General features: G+C 49.6%; 1 protein-coding gene across 8 annotated transcripts in view; it reads right to left on the reverse strand.

Moving 5' to 3' along the window:
* Positions 1 to 21,211, reverse strand: part of NPAS2 (neuronal PAS domain protein 2) — a 181,870-nt gene that overhangs the window by 28,811 nt on the left and 131,848 nt on the right. For 7 of the 8 annotated variants that reach the window (XM_067704152.1, XM_067704149.1, XM_067704148.1 and 4 more), the window contains 5 exons: positions 17,529 to 17,649; positions 16,422 to 16,535; positions 4,239 to 4,357; positions 3,411 to 3,493; positions 2,584 to 2,690 (listed from right to left, as the gene is read on the reverse strand). In XM_067704152.1, coding sequence (XP_067560253.1) covers positions 2,584 to 2,690; positions 3,411 to 3,493; positions 4,239 to 4,357; positions 16,422 to 16,535; positions 17,529 to 17,649 — 544 coding nt within the window. The remainder of the gene's footprint in view (positions 1 to 2,583; positions 2,691 to 3,410; positions 3,494 to 4,238; positions 4,358 to 16,421; positions 16,536 to 17,528; positions 17,650 to 21,211) is intronic. The other variant, XM_067704154.1, reaches the window with a different exon arrangement.

The following is a 21,211-nucleotide window of genomic DNA, read 5'->3' on the forward strand; positions in this document are numbered from 1 at the left end:
GGCAGATTCTCCAACTGGAATTTAATTAAAGAGAGGCCCTGGCTTTCCTGGGGCTCATCCTCCTGCTGCAGGTGGAGCCGTCTTTGGAGCTGCGGGAGCCCAGCGTGGGAAAGACAATTCAGACGCTGGGAGAACTAGACTGAAAATAGACATGCCAGCCAGCAGCCTCTGGACAGATCCTGCGGCTGCCAGTCTGCTGTGCATCCTCCTTCTACGCGGTTCTAAATAGAGAATCGGCCACAGGTGCCTTCCACCGCGGCTCCACCGTGCAGGGCTGCGTGGAGCCCCTACGGTTAAGTCTCTTCTGGCTTCCCTGGGGGCGCCCAGCACACACGGATGCTGCTGGTTTAAGCCTGGGCAGGGCAGAAAGCTGGGCCACGGGTCCCAGGAAGAGGAGCAGTTGGGCTTTATTTTTATTTATTTATTTATTTGGTCGCACCAGGTCTTAGTTGCGGCAGGCGGGCTCCTTAGTTGCGGCATGGGAACTCTTAGTTGCGGCGTGCACGTGGGATCTAGTTCCCTGCCCAGGGATCGAACCCGGGTCCCCTGCATTGGGAGCGTGGAGTCTTCTCCACTGCGCCACCAGGGAAGTCCCAGCAGTTGGGTATTTTTTTTTTTTTTAACATCTTTATTGGAGTATAATTGCTTTACAATGGTGTGTTAGTTCCTGCTTTATAACGAAGTGAATCAGTTATACATATGTTCCCATATCTCCTCCCTCTTGCGTCTCCCTCCCACCCTCCCTATCGCACCCCTCTAGGTGGTGGCAAAGCACTGCGCTGATCTCCCCGTGCTATGCAGAGCCGATGGGTTTTATTGCCTCAGTGCCTGGAATTTAGCTCCTATTCATGCAAACGATCAAGAGAAAACCAACTAGGAGACAAGTGAAAAGGAGGCACTGAATCTACCAATAAAATAATATTTGCAATAAATTCTTTGAGCCTGAGACATGATTAAATGAAGATTGTACCAACACATTGCTAAGGGGACAGCTGGAGACTCAGGTAGACAGTTAAGTTACTCACAGGAAGATCCAACTGGATTATAAACTCAAGATGCCGTCAGCCTCTCCTCAACACAAAAGGAGGAGGGACTTTTTCGACTGCCTAAAATATATCCCAGAGTACTCAGAAAACACTTTCCTGATACTTTACAGGAATCATACTGTTTACTGTCTTCCAGGGGGTCTAGAAAAACCTCTTCAATGGACAGTTTGTCCTTATCAAAAACCTTTGTTCTGTTTCCTAGGAGACTAATATCTTGAGGTCATTTAAAAAGGCCTGATCATCATAATTGTTAATCAAACGTTCTAAAGCTTAAAAAAAAAGGAGGGAACTTCAAAAGGCGGGGCGGGTCAGGGTAGAGGCCCAACAAACTGAGAGTGTCTTGCCCGCTCCTTCAGACGCTAAAGGTAGTTCTACACCCAGGGTGGCCTTTCTCCCTTGGAAGAGTCAGAAGCGGCCAGTGGCTTGAAGTAGCCGTGCTTCTCACATTTCACGGGCCCCCGGAGCGCTAGGGGATCCTGTTAAAATGGATGCTCTGATTCCATAGGCCTGGCGGCGGGGAACCTGAGGATCTATACGTCTAACAAACTCCTTCTGACACCCGCGCTCTGCTCGAGGACCACCTTTGAGAAGCAAGGGGTTAACGTGTTAAAGGTGAGGCTTATTAACACCTAGGAGCGGTTCCTGATGGAATTCACGCCTGTGCTCGAGTCAACGAGATTACGATGGGTCGATGGGTCGGACAGACGGGCATCCGGCGAAATGCAGTGCTGGTGGTCAAGCCGTGTAGCAGGAACCGTAGGTCAGTATTACTACAAATGCTCCTACTCAAAGGTAAAACCTGGCGCCAAAAATACGGCTTTAAATGGTGAATTCTCGACCCCTCTTGCTAAGTGAGAACCCAGATGTGCTTGTGGTTTCCCCTCCGTCACACCATGAGCCTCGCCCCCCATCCCTCCGCCAGTGTGTTCCCCCGGTCTGTGGCACAGCGCCTTCCCTGACCCCGTCCCCCAGCGGGGTGAGGGACCCTCCCCTGAGCCCCTCGATACCCTGTGCACAGCCCCTTCCAGACACCAACATCCCGTCAAGTCACTGCTTTTCCATCAAACCTTCCTCCTGCAGGGCAGCAAGGGGATTCTGGTCATCTTTCTGCTGTGGGCCTCGCTCAGTATCTGACCTGTTGCTTGTGACCCACACATGTCTGCTGACTAAAGAAGAGTTAAGTGAATTCGGTATTTTGTCTTTGAAACGTTACTGCGTAACTTAGAAGAAAAACACGGGCCAGCATCACCTTAGTTTCTTAAGATCAAAGAGCCTGCATATGTCAGGGGTGCTGGGAAGGGGCTGGAGGTGGAAGCAGACAGACCAAAGTCAATTCCGGGTGAACGCAAAACACGGGGGGATCCGGATAGGGACCTCCACCTACTCCTAGATCATCTCAGAGAAGACCAAGCCCTCCACCTCAGAAGAAACCAAGTACTAAGTTGACTTCCAAAGCCTAAGAGTCCTGCTGTCAGGGCTCCGGAAAGAGAGCGTGGGGTGGGGGGGGCTTTGGCCAGGGCTGGTGTGAGGTACTCACGGTGCTGGTGGCACCTGGCCAGGAGTTCCAGATCGTCCACGTGGTAGTAGTCATAGCCCGAGGTTCCCAGAACTTCAAAAGGCAGGTATCCTATGATGGGAGGAGCTCTGCCGAGCACAGTGGGGGGTCATTCATCAGAGAGGAAGTACCGCAGGGCTTGCGTAATGATCAACCTGGGGGCCTCATTTCCCGAGAATAAGAGCAGGAAAATAATTTTGCAATGGTCAAAACCAGAGAGGCTGTGTTTTCCAAAGTGCTCAGATTTTTTTTGGCATCTAGATACTCAGTTCCCTTGGCCTGACCTGGCCCCGATAATCATAAATGTGGCCACTACTGAATAATTAAAAACAGCTATAGATTGGCTCAGCCCAACCTCAAAGTGTAATAGAAAATCAAAGGGTGGGAAGGGGAGATTTCTTGTTCTTAAACTGTGAAAAATGTCACGAAAGAAAGTAAGAAGATTGGGTTAAAGGGACAGAAGGGTGGTGAAAGAAATAAGATGAGAGTTTCCTTCACATCTGGTCCTGCCTGATGGGAGCTGGAGAGGGTCCCGAGTCGGGTGGCGGGTGAGGGTATCCCGAAGATGTCCCAGGCTGTGACGCCTGGCTCTCCTGAGATGCTCTGACCCAAACCCAGGACATATCCTCAGAGGGGGCAAATGCAATGGAGGGAAACCTCCTGCCCCCTGCTGGGAAGCACTTTCCCCACTGCCAGAGAGCCCTTCTTGCAGAGACCAGGCCTGACTTTCCTCCCCCAAGGAGAGCCTGGCTCATGGAAACAAGCCCTCGCAAAGCACCCAACCCAAATATGTTTTTCTTTTCACAAACCTGTGATCCAGAAATAAAAATTTCCATTCCAAGCTATGTCTTGAAGTGAATTCCTCTAAAGGTTTGTCAACGATGCACATTTCCTGTATTAAGAGGGAGAAAGCTATTACTCGGGGTGCCAGATACTCCCCCCGCCGGTTAGTTCAAGAATGCGCGGTCGGCAACAGAAGTTAAAATCGTTTAGAGCAAGTCTCCAAGTTGTCTTGGACTGCAACTCCGCATCTGTAGCTAATTTTGGTATTAGATGATGCTAAATTTATTTCACAAGCTGGGGAAAAATACCTAAGAACCAAAATGTCACACCACTCCCTTCCTATTATCTAGACGTGTGGTAAACATGTGGAAAATGGCTTTCCATCTGAATTTGAATGACTGATTTAACTCAACATTCATGCAACGTTGAATCTGCAATGCTGAACTCATGCAATTCATGTTGAGTTCATGACGTTAAATTCTGATGCGAAAGCAATCACAGATGAGAGACCACAGGCCAGCCCTCAATTTGACTCAGTTTTTACCTCCGCCTGCCCTGAGTGGTGTCAACATGGATGTGAAGGGTAGGGAGGCTTACAGAGTTCTAGAAGAGCATCTCTGCAGGATGACCAGCAATTCATGCTGCCTTCCAACAAAATGGCTCGCAGGCCACCAAAGTTCGGGGAAAGAGCTTGCGGGGCTGTCACCGTACAGAAATCAGACATTTAACGTTCTCAGAGTCGGTGACGAGCTCATCGAAATCTTATTCTTTCCCAGAAAGACAATGAATTACCCAGCACTCAGTGTGACTCAGTGGTACTCGCTCCGCATGATAAATCCTCTCCGGGTACTTGCCTTTAAGAATTGCGGTGTTGCCAGGCGAACGGTGGCAATGAAGCAGACCTCCTTTCCCAGGGGCATTCGGCAGGGCCTCGAAAGGGCGCTGTCAAAGCCGTTACAGGAGGGGCTGGGCGCTGGGCAGAGGGGAAGAGACACAGGTCAGCCCCGGCTGGTGCAGAGCCAAGCCCCACTGGGCACTAACTGAGAGGCCTCAGGTCCATCAACTGCCTCATTTTCACGGCAACTCGGGGACCTAGGTGCTACTCTCATCCCCCCTGCACAGGAAGCCGAGGCTCAGAGTGGGAAGCAACTCGCACAAGGCCGAACAGAGCTGGAATTCGAGTGAGCGACACAGTGCTCTGCGCCCCCCCACCCCCCCCCCCACCCCCCCCGCCACAGTCCTGCAGCCACGGCGGTTACTGTGCCGGGAAAAATTCTCTGCCACCTGAGCAGCCGGCCCCATGCTGCAGCAGGGCCTGGGTGCGCACGTCAGCCAGTGTCCTAAAGGATGAGCTGCACCGTCAGGCGGTGTTTCTGATACTGATGGGCTCAGGGGAAGTAGCAGGTCTTGACACACGGTGACCCCACCTCTGCCCCTGGCCCTGGAGCGGCCCACTTGGGATTCAAGGGCTTCTGTCCTGAAACCCCCCATCTACCCACCCCCAGGAGCCCATGCTGGTGCAGCGGCTTCACTGAGGAGATGGACTCAGGACTCAGGGTGGCCCCAACAGGTATGCAGTGTCCACGAGAAAACTCACTGCACAGGTGACAAAACCTGCTCACTGTGTCTTATGCAGTCTTACAAGGCCGGGAAGGTGTGACTTCCCTTATTCTACAAATGAGGATACTGAGAGGTCTAGGAAGCTTGTGCATATTAACTGAGGTGACTCAGAGTGGAAATGATGCAGCCGGGCCTCCACCCAGGTCTTGGGACTCCCAAGAGGGGGCTCTTCTGGGCTCCTGCCTACCATGATGCTGAGACCAGGCCCCCAGAGACCTGGGAGCCGAGTACCTGTCTTCACGGTGCCTGTGAAAAACCGCTTTACCTTCCAGGCCAGAGACAAATTCTGCTATTTTAGGTGGAGTTTGCTAGGTGGGAAGAAGAGCCCTGTTCAATATGAGAAAACTCACTGAATTCTCTCCAGATTCCCCAGAACCTTCTACATGATTGCCCCCATCCCAGGTCAGCTAATTCAGAAACTCGGGGTAAAGCCCAGGTATCCGCACTTTTCAAAGCCCCCCAGATTTACTAACGTGCAGCCAGGGTTGAGGATAATTATTCGAGATAAACTATACCACCTCTTTCTTTTTAAAATGTATTTGATTATATCTTGTACATTTCTGAACTTGTAGATTAAGACAGAGTTATGTTTTCCAATCTGAGAACATAGGAAGCGTCAGAAAACTAACTGCGTTCTAAAATGAAATCTGAGCGACTCTCTTTGGATTTTGGCTTTCCGGGAATCCTTTGTTTTCTATGTTTACAGGTTTCTAAGTGATTCTCTCTATAATGGGTCTTCTATCTATAGTGGTCTTCTACTCACTAACATGAATAAATTCCTTTTACCAAACATAGTCTCTGAATGCATTCACATAAATACTAATAAAGGTTTCCAAACATGAATATAAAGTGGGTAAGATAAAAAATCGTGGGCCTGAGAGAGTTTACATCTGTCCGTTGTTGGCCTCCACAATTTGTAGGGTGAGCCAAGGAAGTCATCAAGAGAAAGGAAAATAAATCCACAAAAGGGAAGGGCCTGCAGATGTGAACATCTGCATAATAAAGACATTTAAAATTCCCCAGATGTGAAATATCCTCTCTGCTTGAATCTATCAGACATCTCCCGCCAGAAAACAACCTAATAAAATTCTCTTTCAGGATAGCAAGACCTTCCAAGTGAACATCTGAGGACTTCCCAGGCATTTAAGAGAAAGTCTCTTTAATCTGTCTCTAAACCATGAGCTGGTTTGATCCTTTCGGCTGCTAAATTCACGTGCTGTCAGTAAGCGCCTTCCTCAGCGATTTACAGCGAGGGGGACAAGGTTGGGAACACCAGCCTCCGACCACTTCTTCAAGGGGCAGAGCCTCAGATCGTGGAAATTAAGTGGGTGTTTTGCAGACCTTGCCATTGGCCTGGGTGTCTCCCAAGGTGGTTTTACCAGAGTCCTTTTATAACTTCGAAGGCTTTAGAGATGGAAATTTCCCAGGAGGGAAATTTCAAGATCGCCTGGAGTCTGCACTTGATAAGCCAGATCTGTTACAGAGGGGCCTGGAACTGAGCAAATTCCTTCTGAACAAACTTCTCCCACCACAAAACCTGAAGCAGATGAAGGCCTGATCAAAGGCGAATGTGAATCAAAGCTGAAAGCTGTAACAGAGGGCAAGGGGAAAACCTTGGGGGAAAACCAGGGGGAGGAGGACACTTTCAACCTTTGGCCAGTTGCACCTGAAATGACTTGTCCTCTCAGCAGAAGCCTTCTCACAAATTCTAGAGTCAACGAGAGCAGGCTGTGCCCCGGGACCTCCTGGTAACAGGGAATACTTAGAGTAACTTCTCTGGCACTTCTTATCCCGAGGTGGTTTAAGAACATTAATTAAGGATTTAATTAGTTGTTTCGATTGAAGTCACAGAAAAAAATAGATCTAATTACAACTGGCCTCCCTAGCCTCTCAGGATTAACCACTCATTGCAGCACAGCCCCATCTCATCAGATCTCTGACTGCTTCCAGACTTTTCCTTTCCCCGCCACCCAACAGGCATGCGTGTGCACACGTGCGCGCGCGCGCGCGCGCACACACACACACTCACAACCAACAAAAGTGATGAACGCTTGCTATTGATACACTTCCCATCCCCGCCCCCCAGAGTTACTCAAAAGTGATCTGAGCACAATCTAGTGAATCATTACAGTGCAGCCTCACTGTTTTGTTTGAGGTGTATTATTCATAAAAATATTTTACAACATTTATATCTTGTGTAATTATAAAACCCAACATACTATCAAAGATAAGTAATTTTGTGGTTATTTGCCATGTAAAAGGATCCAGTATGTGTTTGCATCCCATTAATACAAATAATGAAAAACTATCTGTTTTAATCTGTAATAAACTGATTTATCGTGCAGGGACTGCAAGACACTAGAGATATATTTAATTGTTACCTCTGCCCTCCTCAAACACATATGAGGACACAATCCCCAGAATAAGTAGTTTACTTTGCATCAGATGTAAAGGAGACTCTGGGAGCCATAATTAGATTATTTCGAGGCAGACAGAGAGCCGTTATTCCCGACTGATCTAGTATGTTCTGGAATGGAGAAAACGTTCACCAAACTATACTTTTTAGTGATTTACATGTTCTGTGTAGAGTGAATACATAGCTTTTATAGTATCCAAAAGAAGAAGCGACCTTGTCTTTCCCAAAACTAAAGAACTCGCCTTCCCCACGCGGGAACAGGGGCGAGGCATCTGTCTCCAGCTCTGAGTGGGCGTCTTACCCACAGCAGGCGTCCAACATGTGTTCACTGAACGATGCTCTCACGAGATGACCTTCCAGCTCACGGCTTAAAGCCTAGTTCGGGAAGAGACCTTCTGATCCTGGCCAGCAACCAATAGGCAGACCTTAAGATCCCAAGGTGGCTTCCCTTCCACAGCCCAGCCTGGTACTGCCGGTGGCTGGCGCGCAGCAGTGGGAAGGTGGCCCACGGACACGGTTCTGGTTCCAGAGGCTCAGGCTGACTCACTGCCCCCTGATGCATTAACACCGGTCAGAAGGACGCCTGGGCGAGACGGGATGTGAACCAGCTGCAAAGCACTCCGTGGAAGGCAGTCAAGCGCCCGTCGTGGGCCTCGTGCTTGGAGAGATGCGGGATGTTAAAAGGGTCTAGGGGTTACGGAGTCCCTTCTTTACTCCCAGATCGTTCATCACTGAAGCCTCTGATTGCAGAGATCCCGAAAGAACTTTGCGTGGGCTGGCGTTCTTGGGCCCAAACCAAGAGATCCCAGAGGTTCTCTGGAGGATAAGAAGGATGAGGTGTGTCTCACTTGGCATCCGGGGCTGGCTTCCAAGTCTGCCTGATGACAGAGGTGCGCTCCCACATCAGTCATGACGAGGAGATAAGGATACCATGGGGGCAGGGAGACCCCAGGGGGTATGAGGACGGGCTTCCAAAGGGATAGGAAAGATGGAGGGAGAGGCAGGGATGGTGACAGGGAAGGTCAGCCAACAGCACAAACTGGGAATAAATGGAGAAAGAGGTAACTTTTTCTCCTCAGCATCGGTTCAGCCATCAGGCCCACACAATGGAGTATTCTGATCAGAGATGGCCTGCTGATAAATTAGTCGCAACAGCTGTAGGAAAACACACTAACAGTCCACAAGGAGAGTGACAAACAGCTTTCTCTGCCCTTCTTGGAACAAACGAAAAACAAATCCGGTAGGTGTCTGGGAAGAGGTGAAACAGTTGATGAGGAGGTTTGTAAAGGAAGAATGAAGTCCCTGAATTTCATTTGTGATAAACGTCCAAAATGTTTGGGATGGAGTGTTAGAATGTGGAGGGAAAAGTAATTTTCTGCACCTTCATGAGAAATCATCTCTAATTACGCACTCTTTCCAGACTCTCTTTCTCTCTTGTCACAGTATCCTTCCCCCGGTGTGTTGTGAAAAGCCAGCCGGGTGACTGGGCTCTTAGGAGAGTAGCAGCAAGATAATCCCGTGCAGTTTTTAGCCTGGGCCACCACCCATCTTGCTGGGGTAATACACGCTTCTTCTTTTCTTTCTGCCAGTTCTGTTTGGCATTCGGAAAAAACAATGTCGGAGAAAGGCTGAGAGCCACACGAGGGAGCTGGGGGTTTGCAATGTGCTGGACTGAAGAAAAAAAAAATCACCCTAATGGGAAAATACATGTCTTACTTGAATTTCTTCTTTGCCCTGACATTCATCAATTAAAATGAGTATTCGTCGGGGCCAGGAGCTTGTGAGGGGATAAGATCTCCCCCAGACGGTTGGTCCACAGGGCCTGACTACTGGATCCTCAGGAGAGCGAACTTCCTACAGGCCCTCGTCCCCTCCTCCAAGTGGGTATCTTGTGCACATCTTTATCACAATTATCGGACAACCCGGACAAAAGTTCCCTGCTCCCGGGCTGAAACAAGCAGGAAGATGGGGTTGATAAAGGTCTGGCCGTTCCTCTTCCCTCCATTTTAATAGATGCTCATGCGGAACGATGCCCTTGGGTAACAGTTTGTTCTTGACTGTGATCGTGATTCCTCTGCAATCTAATCCGGCAGCAATGACCGTTGCTGGAGAAGGACGCCGCGCATCCCCGTCTGGGTGGCAGGGACACTCTGCTGCTTACTCTCGGGGGCCTGGGACAGACAGATCAGACTTCCTTCCATGAAGCTGTCCTTCTGGGCGAAATTCACGTCCCCACTCCCAGTGAGGTCTGGTGGGCGTGCGGTTGGTTCCCTTCACTGAGACGTCTCCATTAGTTCAGCTCAGGAAAAAAAAAACCAAAAACGCCAAAGCCGTAAAGTGAGGCAACCTACGGCAATCCCACAGGACATCAAGGGTTGAAAGCTGGAAAGCGTCCGCTTCTGCCAGCATTTCAAATCTGGTTGCGTGGTTAGAGGTGAGTAGGTAAAGTGAGGGCAGGGAAACTTTTATCCTCTGGTGTGTGGTTTCTGGAAAGCCCAGAGCAGCATGTTTGCCGAGGGTGACCTACTTGGAAGCACACCAGCCACTTTTGAAATACTGCTTTCTGGATTTCAGTCAGACGCGCGCTTAAATCCAAGTCTTGGGGCGGAGGTCGGCTCACAGAGAGGACAGCCTGCTTCCAGACACCAAGTTCTTTGAGGAACGGGGACCTGCTTCTTAGGACCCCTTCAAGCTGCCCCTTCTTAGGACTGTTCACTATGCCTGTGAACATCATCTGGATGGTTCCTTCCCAATCAGACTGTAGGGCTGGGGCTACCTGACTTGGGTTGGGGGTGTATTTATTCGAAAGCTCAAAAAAAAAAAATCTGTTAGCGGACAAACATAGCCCCAAATAAAGTAATTTTGTTTCAACTCTATTCTGGAAACAGTGGGCAGAGCAGAGGGGGCCCAGGGGCTGCTCTGACCAGTGGTCCACCCCGGGCTCCAGGCCACATGGCTGGGGTCAGAGCGGGCTTTTTTATGGGGACAGGATGAGACATAAGCTACATCCCAGCTTAGATTCCTACAGGAAGCTTCTCACAGAGCAGGACAGAAACTGTCCCGAAGTGAAACAATTCGAAGAAAACTTTCTCATCCCATTTCCTGACACGTACGTCTTCACACTGATGAAAAATCTAGGTTAAAGATGGGAAGTCCTGTCTGCCCTCCCGTCCCCTAGAACATCTGTGGAATCCTAAGGAGTGACCAGGACGTAAGGATACAGATGTAGGGAAATTCCATTTTGCTCAAGTATTTAGGCAATGGTTGGTGCGTTTGTCCCAGTGCCCAGGAGTGTGTGTGGGGGGGGAGGTAAGGTGGCACAACTGATGGGTGAATCTGGAAACATCCAATTAGAGAGTTTAAGCCCGTCAACAAGGGCAAAGGCGCTTTGTCCTCCCCCGCCCCGGCCTCCCAGGGTCATAGGGCCAGACGGATCTGCGCAGGCGAAGCCGATGGCATCTTCATCTGCGTGGTGTAAGCGCCTCCTCTCTGGCTCCGTCCCACCCTCTCTTCCCTGCCCTGCAGCCTGCACATTTAACTTGGGGCCTTTCAGCTTAAGGCCCAAGGGTTCCCGTGGATGTAAGTTTGGGGTAGCAGCCAGCACTTATCAGCCTGGGTTCCCATCTATCTATCAGATGGGTCGCTGAGATGAGCTCTAGGCCGGGAGAGGGTGTCAACGACAGTTCTGGGGGGGCTCCCGAGTGAGGGGCCTGGGAAAGACATCAGAAGGGGGGCCACTGGCCTCCCAGCACCCCGAGACCCCAGGTGGGAGGGGGTCAGTGGGGAGTGAATGGAGGCCAGGGGTCAACTTCTCTGACCACTCAGCACTGCTCCAGAGGCCTGCCAGTGCAGACAGTTCACAGGGCAACAGAAAGTAACACACTCCAGTTTACCCAGTGTGTACGAAAGTGGATTTCATCTTCGCTTTGGATTTAGGGACAAAGAAGTGGCGGGAGCCCTCCAGGAAGCTGCTGCCCCTTCCCTGGAGTGTGCTCTGGGCTCAGCTAAGGCATGCTCCATCCTCAGCTCCCAGGGAAGGGCGTTATTTCCCCACAAGTCAGAAGTCTTTGGCCTGAACCCTGGATCTGCCCCCTTCCACCTGTGCATCCAGGGCTGAGGACTGAGCCTCAGTGTAGGTCAACCTGAGTCCATTGGGCACTTATTTATATGCCAGGCACAGACTGTGTGGGCCCAGGGAGGGGTGCAATGAGTCCACAGGTGAGTAAAGCTCCCCATCCTTTCCAATCCATTATTTCCTCTTGACAGGCATCAAACAAGAAGACATCAGACAACACTCCTCAAACTCATCAGCCCTACAGAAATGATAGGACTTTTCATGGTAATGGACCAAAGTAGGGTTTTCTGCATAGTTCTTTGAAGTATGAGCAGGTATTTTATGAAAATAAAACTGATTTGCAAGGCAGAAATAGAGACACAGATGTAGAGAACAAACGTATGGACACCAAGGGGGGAAGGCGGGGGTGGGTGGTGGTAGGATGAACTGGGAGATTGGGACTGACATGTATACACTAATATGTATAAAACAGATAACTAATAAGAACCTGCTGTATAAAAAATAGTCTTAAAAAAAAGAAAATAAAACTGATGTTCATGGTCATACTTTCTATCCTTTACGTACTGCTCCTTACCCTGTGCCTGCCTGGGACCTTGGGGAAGCTGCAGGCGGTGGCTCATGTAATAATCATGTTTCTGGATCTGATGCTTTGACATCTGGGGCCGTGCTGACCCTAGAGGGGCTGCTCCTCTCAGGGTCAGACAACTCCTAGAGATAGCAAACAACTCACTTCCAGTGTACGTTTCGGAGGCAAAACCAACCCATCCAGAGCTCACACCCCGCACCCTCTCCTCTATCAGGCTCTCATACTCTGAGCCACTATCCACCTGCCCTAATCCCCGCCCCCGCTCCCCACCCAGGGCCAGACAACCAGCGGCAGTCCTTACACCCGACAGCCTGCTGTAATTATTCAAACCAGCCAAACCCAAGCCTGCTTACTCTGCCTCGCCTGCTCTTTTCTGCAGAAACCATAATAGAGGCCTCTGCCCATGTTTCCTGAGCTCCCTCTGCTTTTGGCCTATCCTGGTGCCCCCGTGTGTGGCCCTGCATGGCGTGCTGTGACCGCTTCTAGGGATCTGTAAGCATAAACCTCTTCCTTCATCACAGTCCTTTCCATGTCTGTGTGTTTTACCATATTTGATTTAAAACAAATCTAGGGTACTCTTAAAACAGCCTGGTACCTGGGCGCAGGACACGTGATGTGCACAGGTACAGACATCATGGACCAACAGAATGCCAGGCGCCGGGGAGAGGCCTGTGTCTGCATCTAAATGTGTAATAGCCACCTCGATCTGTGGGAAGCAGCAAAGCCTGAGGTTAAGAGTATGAGTTCAGGGTTAGAACGGTTCTGAATCTGGGTCTCTCACATCCCACCTGTGCACTTGAGACTTAACTCTTTTATGAATCAATTTCCTCCTCTGTTAAGATGGAATGAGGCCTTATATGTGGAACCTAGAAAAATGGTACAGATGAACCGGTTTGCAGGGCAGAAATGGAGACACAGATGTAGAGGACAAATGTATGGACACCAAGGTCGGAAAAGCGGAGGGGCTGGGGGGCGTGGGATGAACTGGGAGATTGGGATTGAGATGTATACACTACTATGTATAAAATGGATGACTAGTAAGAACCTGCTGTATAAAAAAATAAATAAAATTCAAAAATTCAAAAAAATGGAATGATGCCATATATCTGGAGAAAACTATAATTTGAAAAGATACATGCACCCCAATGTTCATAGCAGCACTATTTACAATAGCCAGGACATGGAAGCAACGTCAATGTCCACTGACAGATGACTAGGTAACAAAGATGCGGTATATTTACACAATGGAATATTACTCAGCCATAAAAAAGAATGAAATAATGCCATTTGCAGCGACATGGATGGACCTAGAGATCTCATACTGAGTGAAGTAAGTCAAACAGAGAAAGACAAATATCATATGATATCACTTATATGTGGAATCTAAAAAAAAAAAGATACAAATGAACTTATTTACAAAAGAGAAACAGACTCACAGACATAGCAAACAAACTTATGGTTACCAAAGGAGAAAGGGGGTTGGGGGAGGGATAAATTAGGAGATCAGGATTAACAGACATACACTACTGTATGTAAAATAGATAACCAACCAGGACCTACTGTACAGCACAGAGAACTATACTCAATATTTTGTAATAACCTATAAGAAAAGAATCTGAAAAATATATATATTCATATATATACACATATATACATAAAACTGAATCACTATGCTGTACACCTGAAACTAACACAACATTGTAAATCAACTATACTTCAATTAAAGAAAAAGAAAAAAAGATGGGATGACGCCATTAGGACCATCTCATGAGATTGCTGCCAGGATTCAACGAGACAACCAGCGTCAGGACTGAGCCCAGGGCCTGGCACTGAGGAAACACTCCTAAAAGGGGAGCTATTTTTATAATCCCATCGTTCCACGTTTATTGAGAAATAAACTTACAGAATCAAATCTGAATGATTTCTTACGTTAAACCTTACTTTAGCGGCCAAAAATGGTTGCATGTTGGTGACTTCATAGGGTTCCATCTTAGAAACTCATCTGACTGACACTTTTGGCTGTTTTAATCCAAGTGAGAATTATAGTTCAGTTTGTCCACAATTACATTTGGAGACTCTTGTCTCAAGAAAGCTCCCCTAACTTTGGTTTGTTTAGCAGGCTCTGCAAAGACACTCTGGTTTTAAACTCTTGGTTTTAAAACTTCCACTTTCAATGCCGTGTGTTTATAGCAGTAACAGTTCCCCCCACCAAAAAAAAAAAAAAAAAAAATCACACATAACTTCCACACATTCTTTCAGGCAAACAAACACTGTCTCAACTTGAAGAGAAAATAAAGCCTTGCTGGTTTTAAAAAAAAAAAGTCTCAGGTATTCACAATGGAGCCTGCCTATTTCCTTGAAATCCTCTAAAACGTGATAAAAAACAGGAAGCTTCAAAGTGACGTCCAGTAGCATCTTAATGAGAGTCGTGGAAATGTACATTCCCAGGATAACGCTGGTCACCAGCCAATCACAACACGGTACCCTTCATTAAGTGCGTGTGCTGTTATCACGGAGACACGTGGGAGCAGCATCCCATAATTCCCCCAGTCTCGGCACTCTAGGGACCCTTCCTTGCATGCGACCAACTGCGATAGGCTGCTACCCCAGCAGCTGGCATTATGGCCACGGTACACATTTTAAGCAAATTCCAAACCACTGCTTATATTAATTCAAGGATAGAGGTGCCTGGCACCATGAGCAAGAGGAGTGTCATTAAAATTCCTACGGAATGCCATGTAGTGTACAGTGGGGCAGTGTTTCTCAAAGTCCACGACCCTTTGCATCAGAACCCCTAGGTTGTTTTCCAACTGCTCAGTCCCAGCCGCGCCCTCAGGTGTGCTGAACTAGAATCTTCCAGGGACATCTGAGAATCTGCACGGTAACAGGCTGCCTCACCCAGGGAACCACAGTACCAGACTGGAACCACGTGGAGTTTTCCACGAGGTACCCCTTAGGTCAGTTTCTTTACTGAGTCGTGTGGTTCATCACACACGTGTCTCATGAGGTTCAGGAAAGCCTCTCAGGTGAGTCGGATTAGACACGGGCAGGTCTCGGCTTCATCCCGCTTTGCCCAGATTTAGGGGCCCCCTTGGGAAGGCTGACCTGCCACCACTCCCAACCACTCGGGCACCCCGAGCCCTAGGTGCGGAGCTTCCGCAAAGGGCCCCGAGTTGGCCAGGGAGCCCATCATCCAGGCATCAGCCCTGAACACGGGGCCTGGAGGATCGAGCTGTTCAGCAAATAGTTGGAGCCCCTTAAGCAAAGCATGTACATGCACGCAAATAACATACAACAGGGACCGTCATTAGGACCCAGTGCCGTTACTTCGGCTGCTTCTAATGGAAACTCTGGGACTCATCCAACGGGGGTAATAGACTGGACCGTGGGTCCAGAGTTAAACAACAGCAAGCGAAGCGCCGCAAGTCAGCGGCCAGCAGCCACTCCCTCGTGTCACCCACCGGCGCACCCCCTCCTTCCCGTGGCTCAGCTTTCTGTATTTGTTTCCCTTTGCCATTTTTTCTCCTTCCCTCTTCTGTCTTTCTACCATTCCCTGTCAACACTTCCTTCTATTCCCCCTGCCCCATCTTTGCTATTTTATGAAATGTTAGAGCTTTCAAAGTTAGGTGTTTTGTGTTGGGTTTTGAGGACTGGCCACTCTGTGCCGGGCTCCCCAGTGGGGCTGCGTGTTGGGACTTGTGTTTCTGAGTCTCTGGCATCAGGCCTGCATCCCCATTTTGCCCGGGTCAAAAGTAAAACGGACGGGCTTCCCCGGTGGCGCAGTGGTGGAGAGTCCGCCTGCCGATGCAGGGGACGCGGGTTCGTGCCCCGGTCCGGGAAGATCCCACGTGCCGCGGAGCGGCTGCGCCCGTGAGGCATGGCCGCTGAGCCTGCGCGTCCGGAGCCTGTGCTCCGCAACGGGAGAGGCCACAACGGCGAGAGGCCCGCGTACCGCAAAAAAAAAAAAAAAAAAAAAATGCAGAAGCCAAGGTTAGGGATCTTCATGTCACAATGAAGCCCTGTTTGGCTGTGTGTAGGCTGAGCCCGTTCTTTATTAACCGTAAGTTGTTTCTCACAGCATAGAACTATTCCATTAGCCTGAAAATAAATAAATGAATAAGGTGCCTCTCACTGGGACTTCATGTGCTGGCATAAACAGGTGGGGATGCGTGTTCTTCTCGAATGGGAGGTACCATTTAGGAGCACAGAAAACACATCTTGGGAACACAGAAATCCAAATGCAAATATGGAAAGCACATATGCGCCCCTCCCTCCCGCCCCTACGTGCACGTTTGCATGAGAAAAGCCACTGCCCCAATCAAACGACAATGAACGCTTACCGTTGTTGTAAGAGCGAAAATTTCCTACAAATTTTATGTATTCATAAGTTGGAAATTCCTTTGGGTTCAAGCTGCCTCTGAGAAGATGGCAATAAAATTCTAAGTCGTTGTCAGCTGGGCCATTAAAGGAAAAAAGGAGAAACGGAATGAGAGCTCTACAGTGATTCTAGACTAAACAAGCCGCATCTTGTGAAACTCACAGGGTTTGGGCAACACATGGCCGGGCTATTCCTCTCGTTATGACTGACTTTCAGACATGGTTTTAATAACCTTTGCAACACAGATTTTTCCCCTCTGTAGTTTATAGATGTTTTGCATTCCATACTCGGACCCGATTAGTCTTAATTTGCTCCCAGATGTCTGTGGTTGGTTCTGTCGGCCTTAATTAGTTCTGGTTGTTTTCATACTGTATATTAAAATAAAGCTGCTCAGAGCTGCTCTCCTTAATTTAATCTTTCCACTTTGCTCTGAAGGAAAATCAGATGTACAATGGGACACATTATTCACGGAAAACGGAGTAAGGCTTGAATAAGTACAAGGCACCTTTGCTACTGCCGTCAAAATACACGTTTCATTAGGTGACCGGACCAGCTTTCTATCCAGGTCGCCAATTTTGACAAAAACTTTAAAATTCCATAAAACCTGCAAATGTACATAAATAACCAGATGACAGCCTCAGAAGAGAATCTGGAGTTTTGACCTAATTATTCAGTTTTTAGTTGGTTACTTAGTATCATAAATACAAATCTAGCCTCACAGTGTCCTCCAAAATAAGAAGATTATTCACTTGTTTTTGTACCCTTTATTACTAAAAGGTTCTCATGTGGGGGGGGGAAAAAGGGATCTCTTGTATTACATGCAAAACAAGCTATTATTCTTAAGCTCTGTGCTTTAAAATTCTCCGCATAAAAGTTCAACGTCTTCCATATTCCAAACTCCGGTTTTAGCTTTGAACTTAAAATATACCTCTACGGATCCTGGAAATGTTCTGAGTCACAAGGAAAATTATTTTTAAAATTAGTCCTCCCGTCTTAATTCATTCTAACCTCCTTTCAGAAGTGACATCCTCATCTTTCTATCTCGTAAAACCAGTGAGGTTCAACTTACATTTTAAGTGTTCTGGGGAGGGGGGGTCCGTCACAAGCGTGTGGGAAGAAAGCATTGTGTAGACTTCTGAGTGCTCTTGTTCTGGAAGGAAACGCAACAAATTCTGATCCGTGACATCCGACTGGAAAAGAAAAGAAAGAACCAAGGCACACATTCCACAAAGACGAAAAATAAAAAGCAAAGGCTGCAACTTCGTGACAATTCAGAACTGGTTTCTGAAATGAGAAGTTCCAGACCTGACTTTCCGTGAAGACTCTGGAATTTTGAATTGTAATCTAAAAGGGTTCACCTGTTCAAATGCAAACGTGCTCTTGCCCGTGGGCCTGAGAAGGAACTAAGACTCAAGCCAGACAAACACGCATCGGAGCCCCGTGTGCTAACACCCCCGTGTTCCGGCTGGAGCGGCGTGGCTGGCGGGGAGCCCCAGCTCGAGGCCAACCACGCACATGGAGGCCCCTGAAGAGCCCACGGGTTCCTTTTCCGACCTCTAGGCCAGCAAACGGCTGTTTACTTCTAAAGGTCTGTAATCAAAGGAATTGCACTTTTTTTCTGAGGACCTGGGCACCCGTGGACACAAAATAAATGCAATGGAGTCTAGACTCAGTGTTATCCAACAGAGCGGTCTGTGATGATGGAAACGGTCTGTAACCCGCACGGGCCGTCAGGGAAGCCACCAGCCACGTGGCTTCCGAGCACCCGAAGCAGGGCTTGTGTGACTGGATTTTGTTTTTGTTTTTTTTTTGCCGCACCGCACAGCTTGTAGGATTCTTAGTTCCCCCATCAGGGATTGAACCTGGGCCCCGACAGTGGAAGCACCGAGTCCTAACCACTGGACTGCCAGGGAAGTCCCTGAAGACAGAATTTTTAATTGTATTTAACTTTAATTATTTTAATTGAAATTTAAGTCACCACATGTGGCCGGTGGCTCCCATACTGGACAGTGCAGGCTGGAGATCACGGTGGGGAGAGAGGAGACAGCCGCTTCTCTATCCCTCAGTAAACTCACCCCCTCCGACAGCTTCAAACACCGTCTGTGCACACCCTTTCATCTGCACGCCAAGGCAACTCGCTCTTGGATGTCCTGGCTTCACATCCCATCTGCCTCCCAGATGTACTTGGGGACCCCAGATCCACATACACCCCCAATGTCCTCATTATCTCCTCCCCCCGCTGTGTTCTCTGTCCCCACGTGTGCTGCTGTCAAGCGGTCACCTGCCCATACCCGACACCCAGCTGGCATCCTTGACCTCTCCCTGTCGTCTTCACATCCAAACAGGGTCTCAGTGCTGTGAGATTTTCCTCCCTCGAACTCCCTCAGATCCATTCACTCCTTTTCCTCTGGCCTCTACCCTAGTCCAGGCCATCATGTCCTCTGGGCAGTGAACTGGCCAAACTGGCCTTCCCACATCACCTTTCGTCTCTGTCCAATTTGCTCTCTGCCAGCAGCCTCGTATCAGACCAAGTCACCACCTTGCCAACGAACACAACATTGTAAATGAACTCTACTCCAATATAAAATAAATATTTTAAAAAAACAAACTTTCGTGGGCTTCCAGCTGCTCCTGGGATGAAGCCTTAGCTCCCCAGTTCACTAGTCGGGCTCAGCAGAGCACAGCCTCCGCTCCCAGCCCGTCTCCAGCCCTCCAAACTGCCTTTCCTCCGGGCTGCCGGCTTTCCTCTTCCTCTGGGCCGCCCCTCAGGCTGCACCCTCAGGCTGGAGCATCCTGCACCCTCTGCTTGTGCTCAGGAACTCCCGTGCTGCCTTCAAGTCCTGGCCTTGAAGTCCCTTCCTCTGAGAAAGCAGCCCTGACAGCCCCTCACCCAGAACAGGACCACTGCCCCTGCTCCTCTGGCCGCTGCGCCCGTGTCATCTGTACCCACTGGGGAAGGGCACATCTGTGACCACGTAGTAAGCCCTGGGAGGGCCGGCGAGGCAGGTGAGAGCCCTGGAGGTGGAGTGTGAGAGCCAGCTCTGCCCTCCAAGCTGCCCTCTGCTTGACGGGAAGATGACGAGGCTGTGAGGGTGACACGAGCTGCTTTGAGTCAGCGGCCGACACAAGGGCACACGGCAGATGCCAGGCGTGATAGGGGTTCATTAACCATGCAGGAAACAACTCCAGGCTTTCTTGTTCTTTCCCATGATAACGTGTGTCCCCTGCCCGCCTCTCCCCTGTACCCCTGACATCAGATGGTGCTTGGCCTTCAAGAAAAACATGTTGATGAACTGAAAGAACAACATGGCAAGTGCTGTGATGGAAGCAAAAACCAGGCACCTGGAGAACTCTGAGCATGGGGTGCAGAACCCAAAATGACGGGGTAGGGGAGCCTCCCAGGGACGGTTCCCATGGGGAGGGATCCTTGCGGCGGGGGTGTGTGTGTCTGGGGACAAGGCGGTGTCCACCAGGCAGCCCGGGTGCTCCAGGCAGGGGCACAGCCCACAAAGAAGTGGGGATGGGGGTGAGGGTGGGAGCCCTGACAGCACAGTGGGTGGGGGACGAGTGGGCAAGGGCAGTAGGGCTCGGGGCTAGCAGCCCACAGAGGAGTCAAGGCTGAGCTTGTGCGCCAGGGGACCCGCTGGGGCACGTGGAGGAAGGTGGGCAGGACTGTGCTTGTATTTCGGACCCTCCAGTGGCCTGGGGAGGAAGGGGGCACAGGAGCCAGGCTAGAGGTGGTCGAAGTCTGAACGGGTCCGGGGAAGGGGAGACACAGAGGAAGGGGCCGCGTCCAGACGACTCAGCCAACACCACCATCCGACTGACACCGACTCAGGGTGCCGTGTGCCAGCCGCGGCTCCCGGCACCGGAGGGAAGCACGGCAAAGGGGGCAGGTGCCTCCCCTCCTGCAGCCACCGTTCCAGGACTGTAAGCATGTGCTCGGTGGCTGGGGAAGGGCAGGCAGGAGCGGAAGGAGGGGCTCTGGGGGTCCCCAGGCTCCCTGCTTGGAGGCCCCTGTTTGGATCTCTGTGGACAAATACTCCACAATCCCCCCCCCCCACTAGCTGTGCTACCATTTTCTCATTCTGGCTTTTTCTCCAAGTTCCTTCTGATGTTCTTGACTTTATTTTAAGCCCAATCCCTTTAGTTTTTTAGAACATGACTAATGCTCACACATGACAGTACTCTCTCTTCTTAAAGACATTTCAGATACTTGAAAATGCTAACTCCGTCACCACATGGTCTTTTCTCGGAGGGCCAGTCAGAAGCCCACTTCCCTGATGGAGGGGGTGGCAGAGCGCAGGGTGGGGGGCCGCCTGGCCTCGCTGCTCCTGTGGGACACGGTTGGCAGGTCACAGGGCATCTCAGGTGACAAGTTCTGCACAGAATAAAGACGAACACTGGAGGGAGGCGGGGGTCATGAGGATTATGAATTGACACACGAGGAGGGCTGAGAACACACTTGGCAAAGAACAAGCTCTTGCTATGCCTTTGCTATTATACTCCCATTAGGCCATTTCCATGTGCTGGAAACCAACACGAACAATGATATTTTGAGAATTTAAAGCCTAGCGCTTACAGGAGAGTAAATTGTATCTGCAACTGAACTGTCCCTGGAATGCGCTGAGCTCTGTTTATTAAAATCATGGCAATTACAGAGACAAGGGAGGGAAGGCACCATCCTCACAGCTGAATCACCTTATCAGGAACATCACTGACCTGCTGGAGGCGGGATGTTCTCCATCCAAA

The sequence above is a fragment of the Pseudorca crassidens genome, chromosome 14, assembly GCF_039906515.1.
Source record: "Pseudorca crassidens isolate mPseCra1 chromosome 14, mPseCra1.hap1, whole genome shotgun sequence".
Classification (NCBI taxonomy): domain Eukaryota; kingdom Metazoa; phylum Chordata; class Mammalia; order Artiodactyla; family Delphinidae; genus Pseudorca; species Pseudorca crassidens.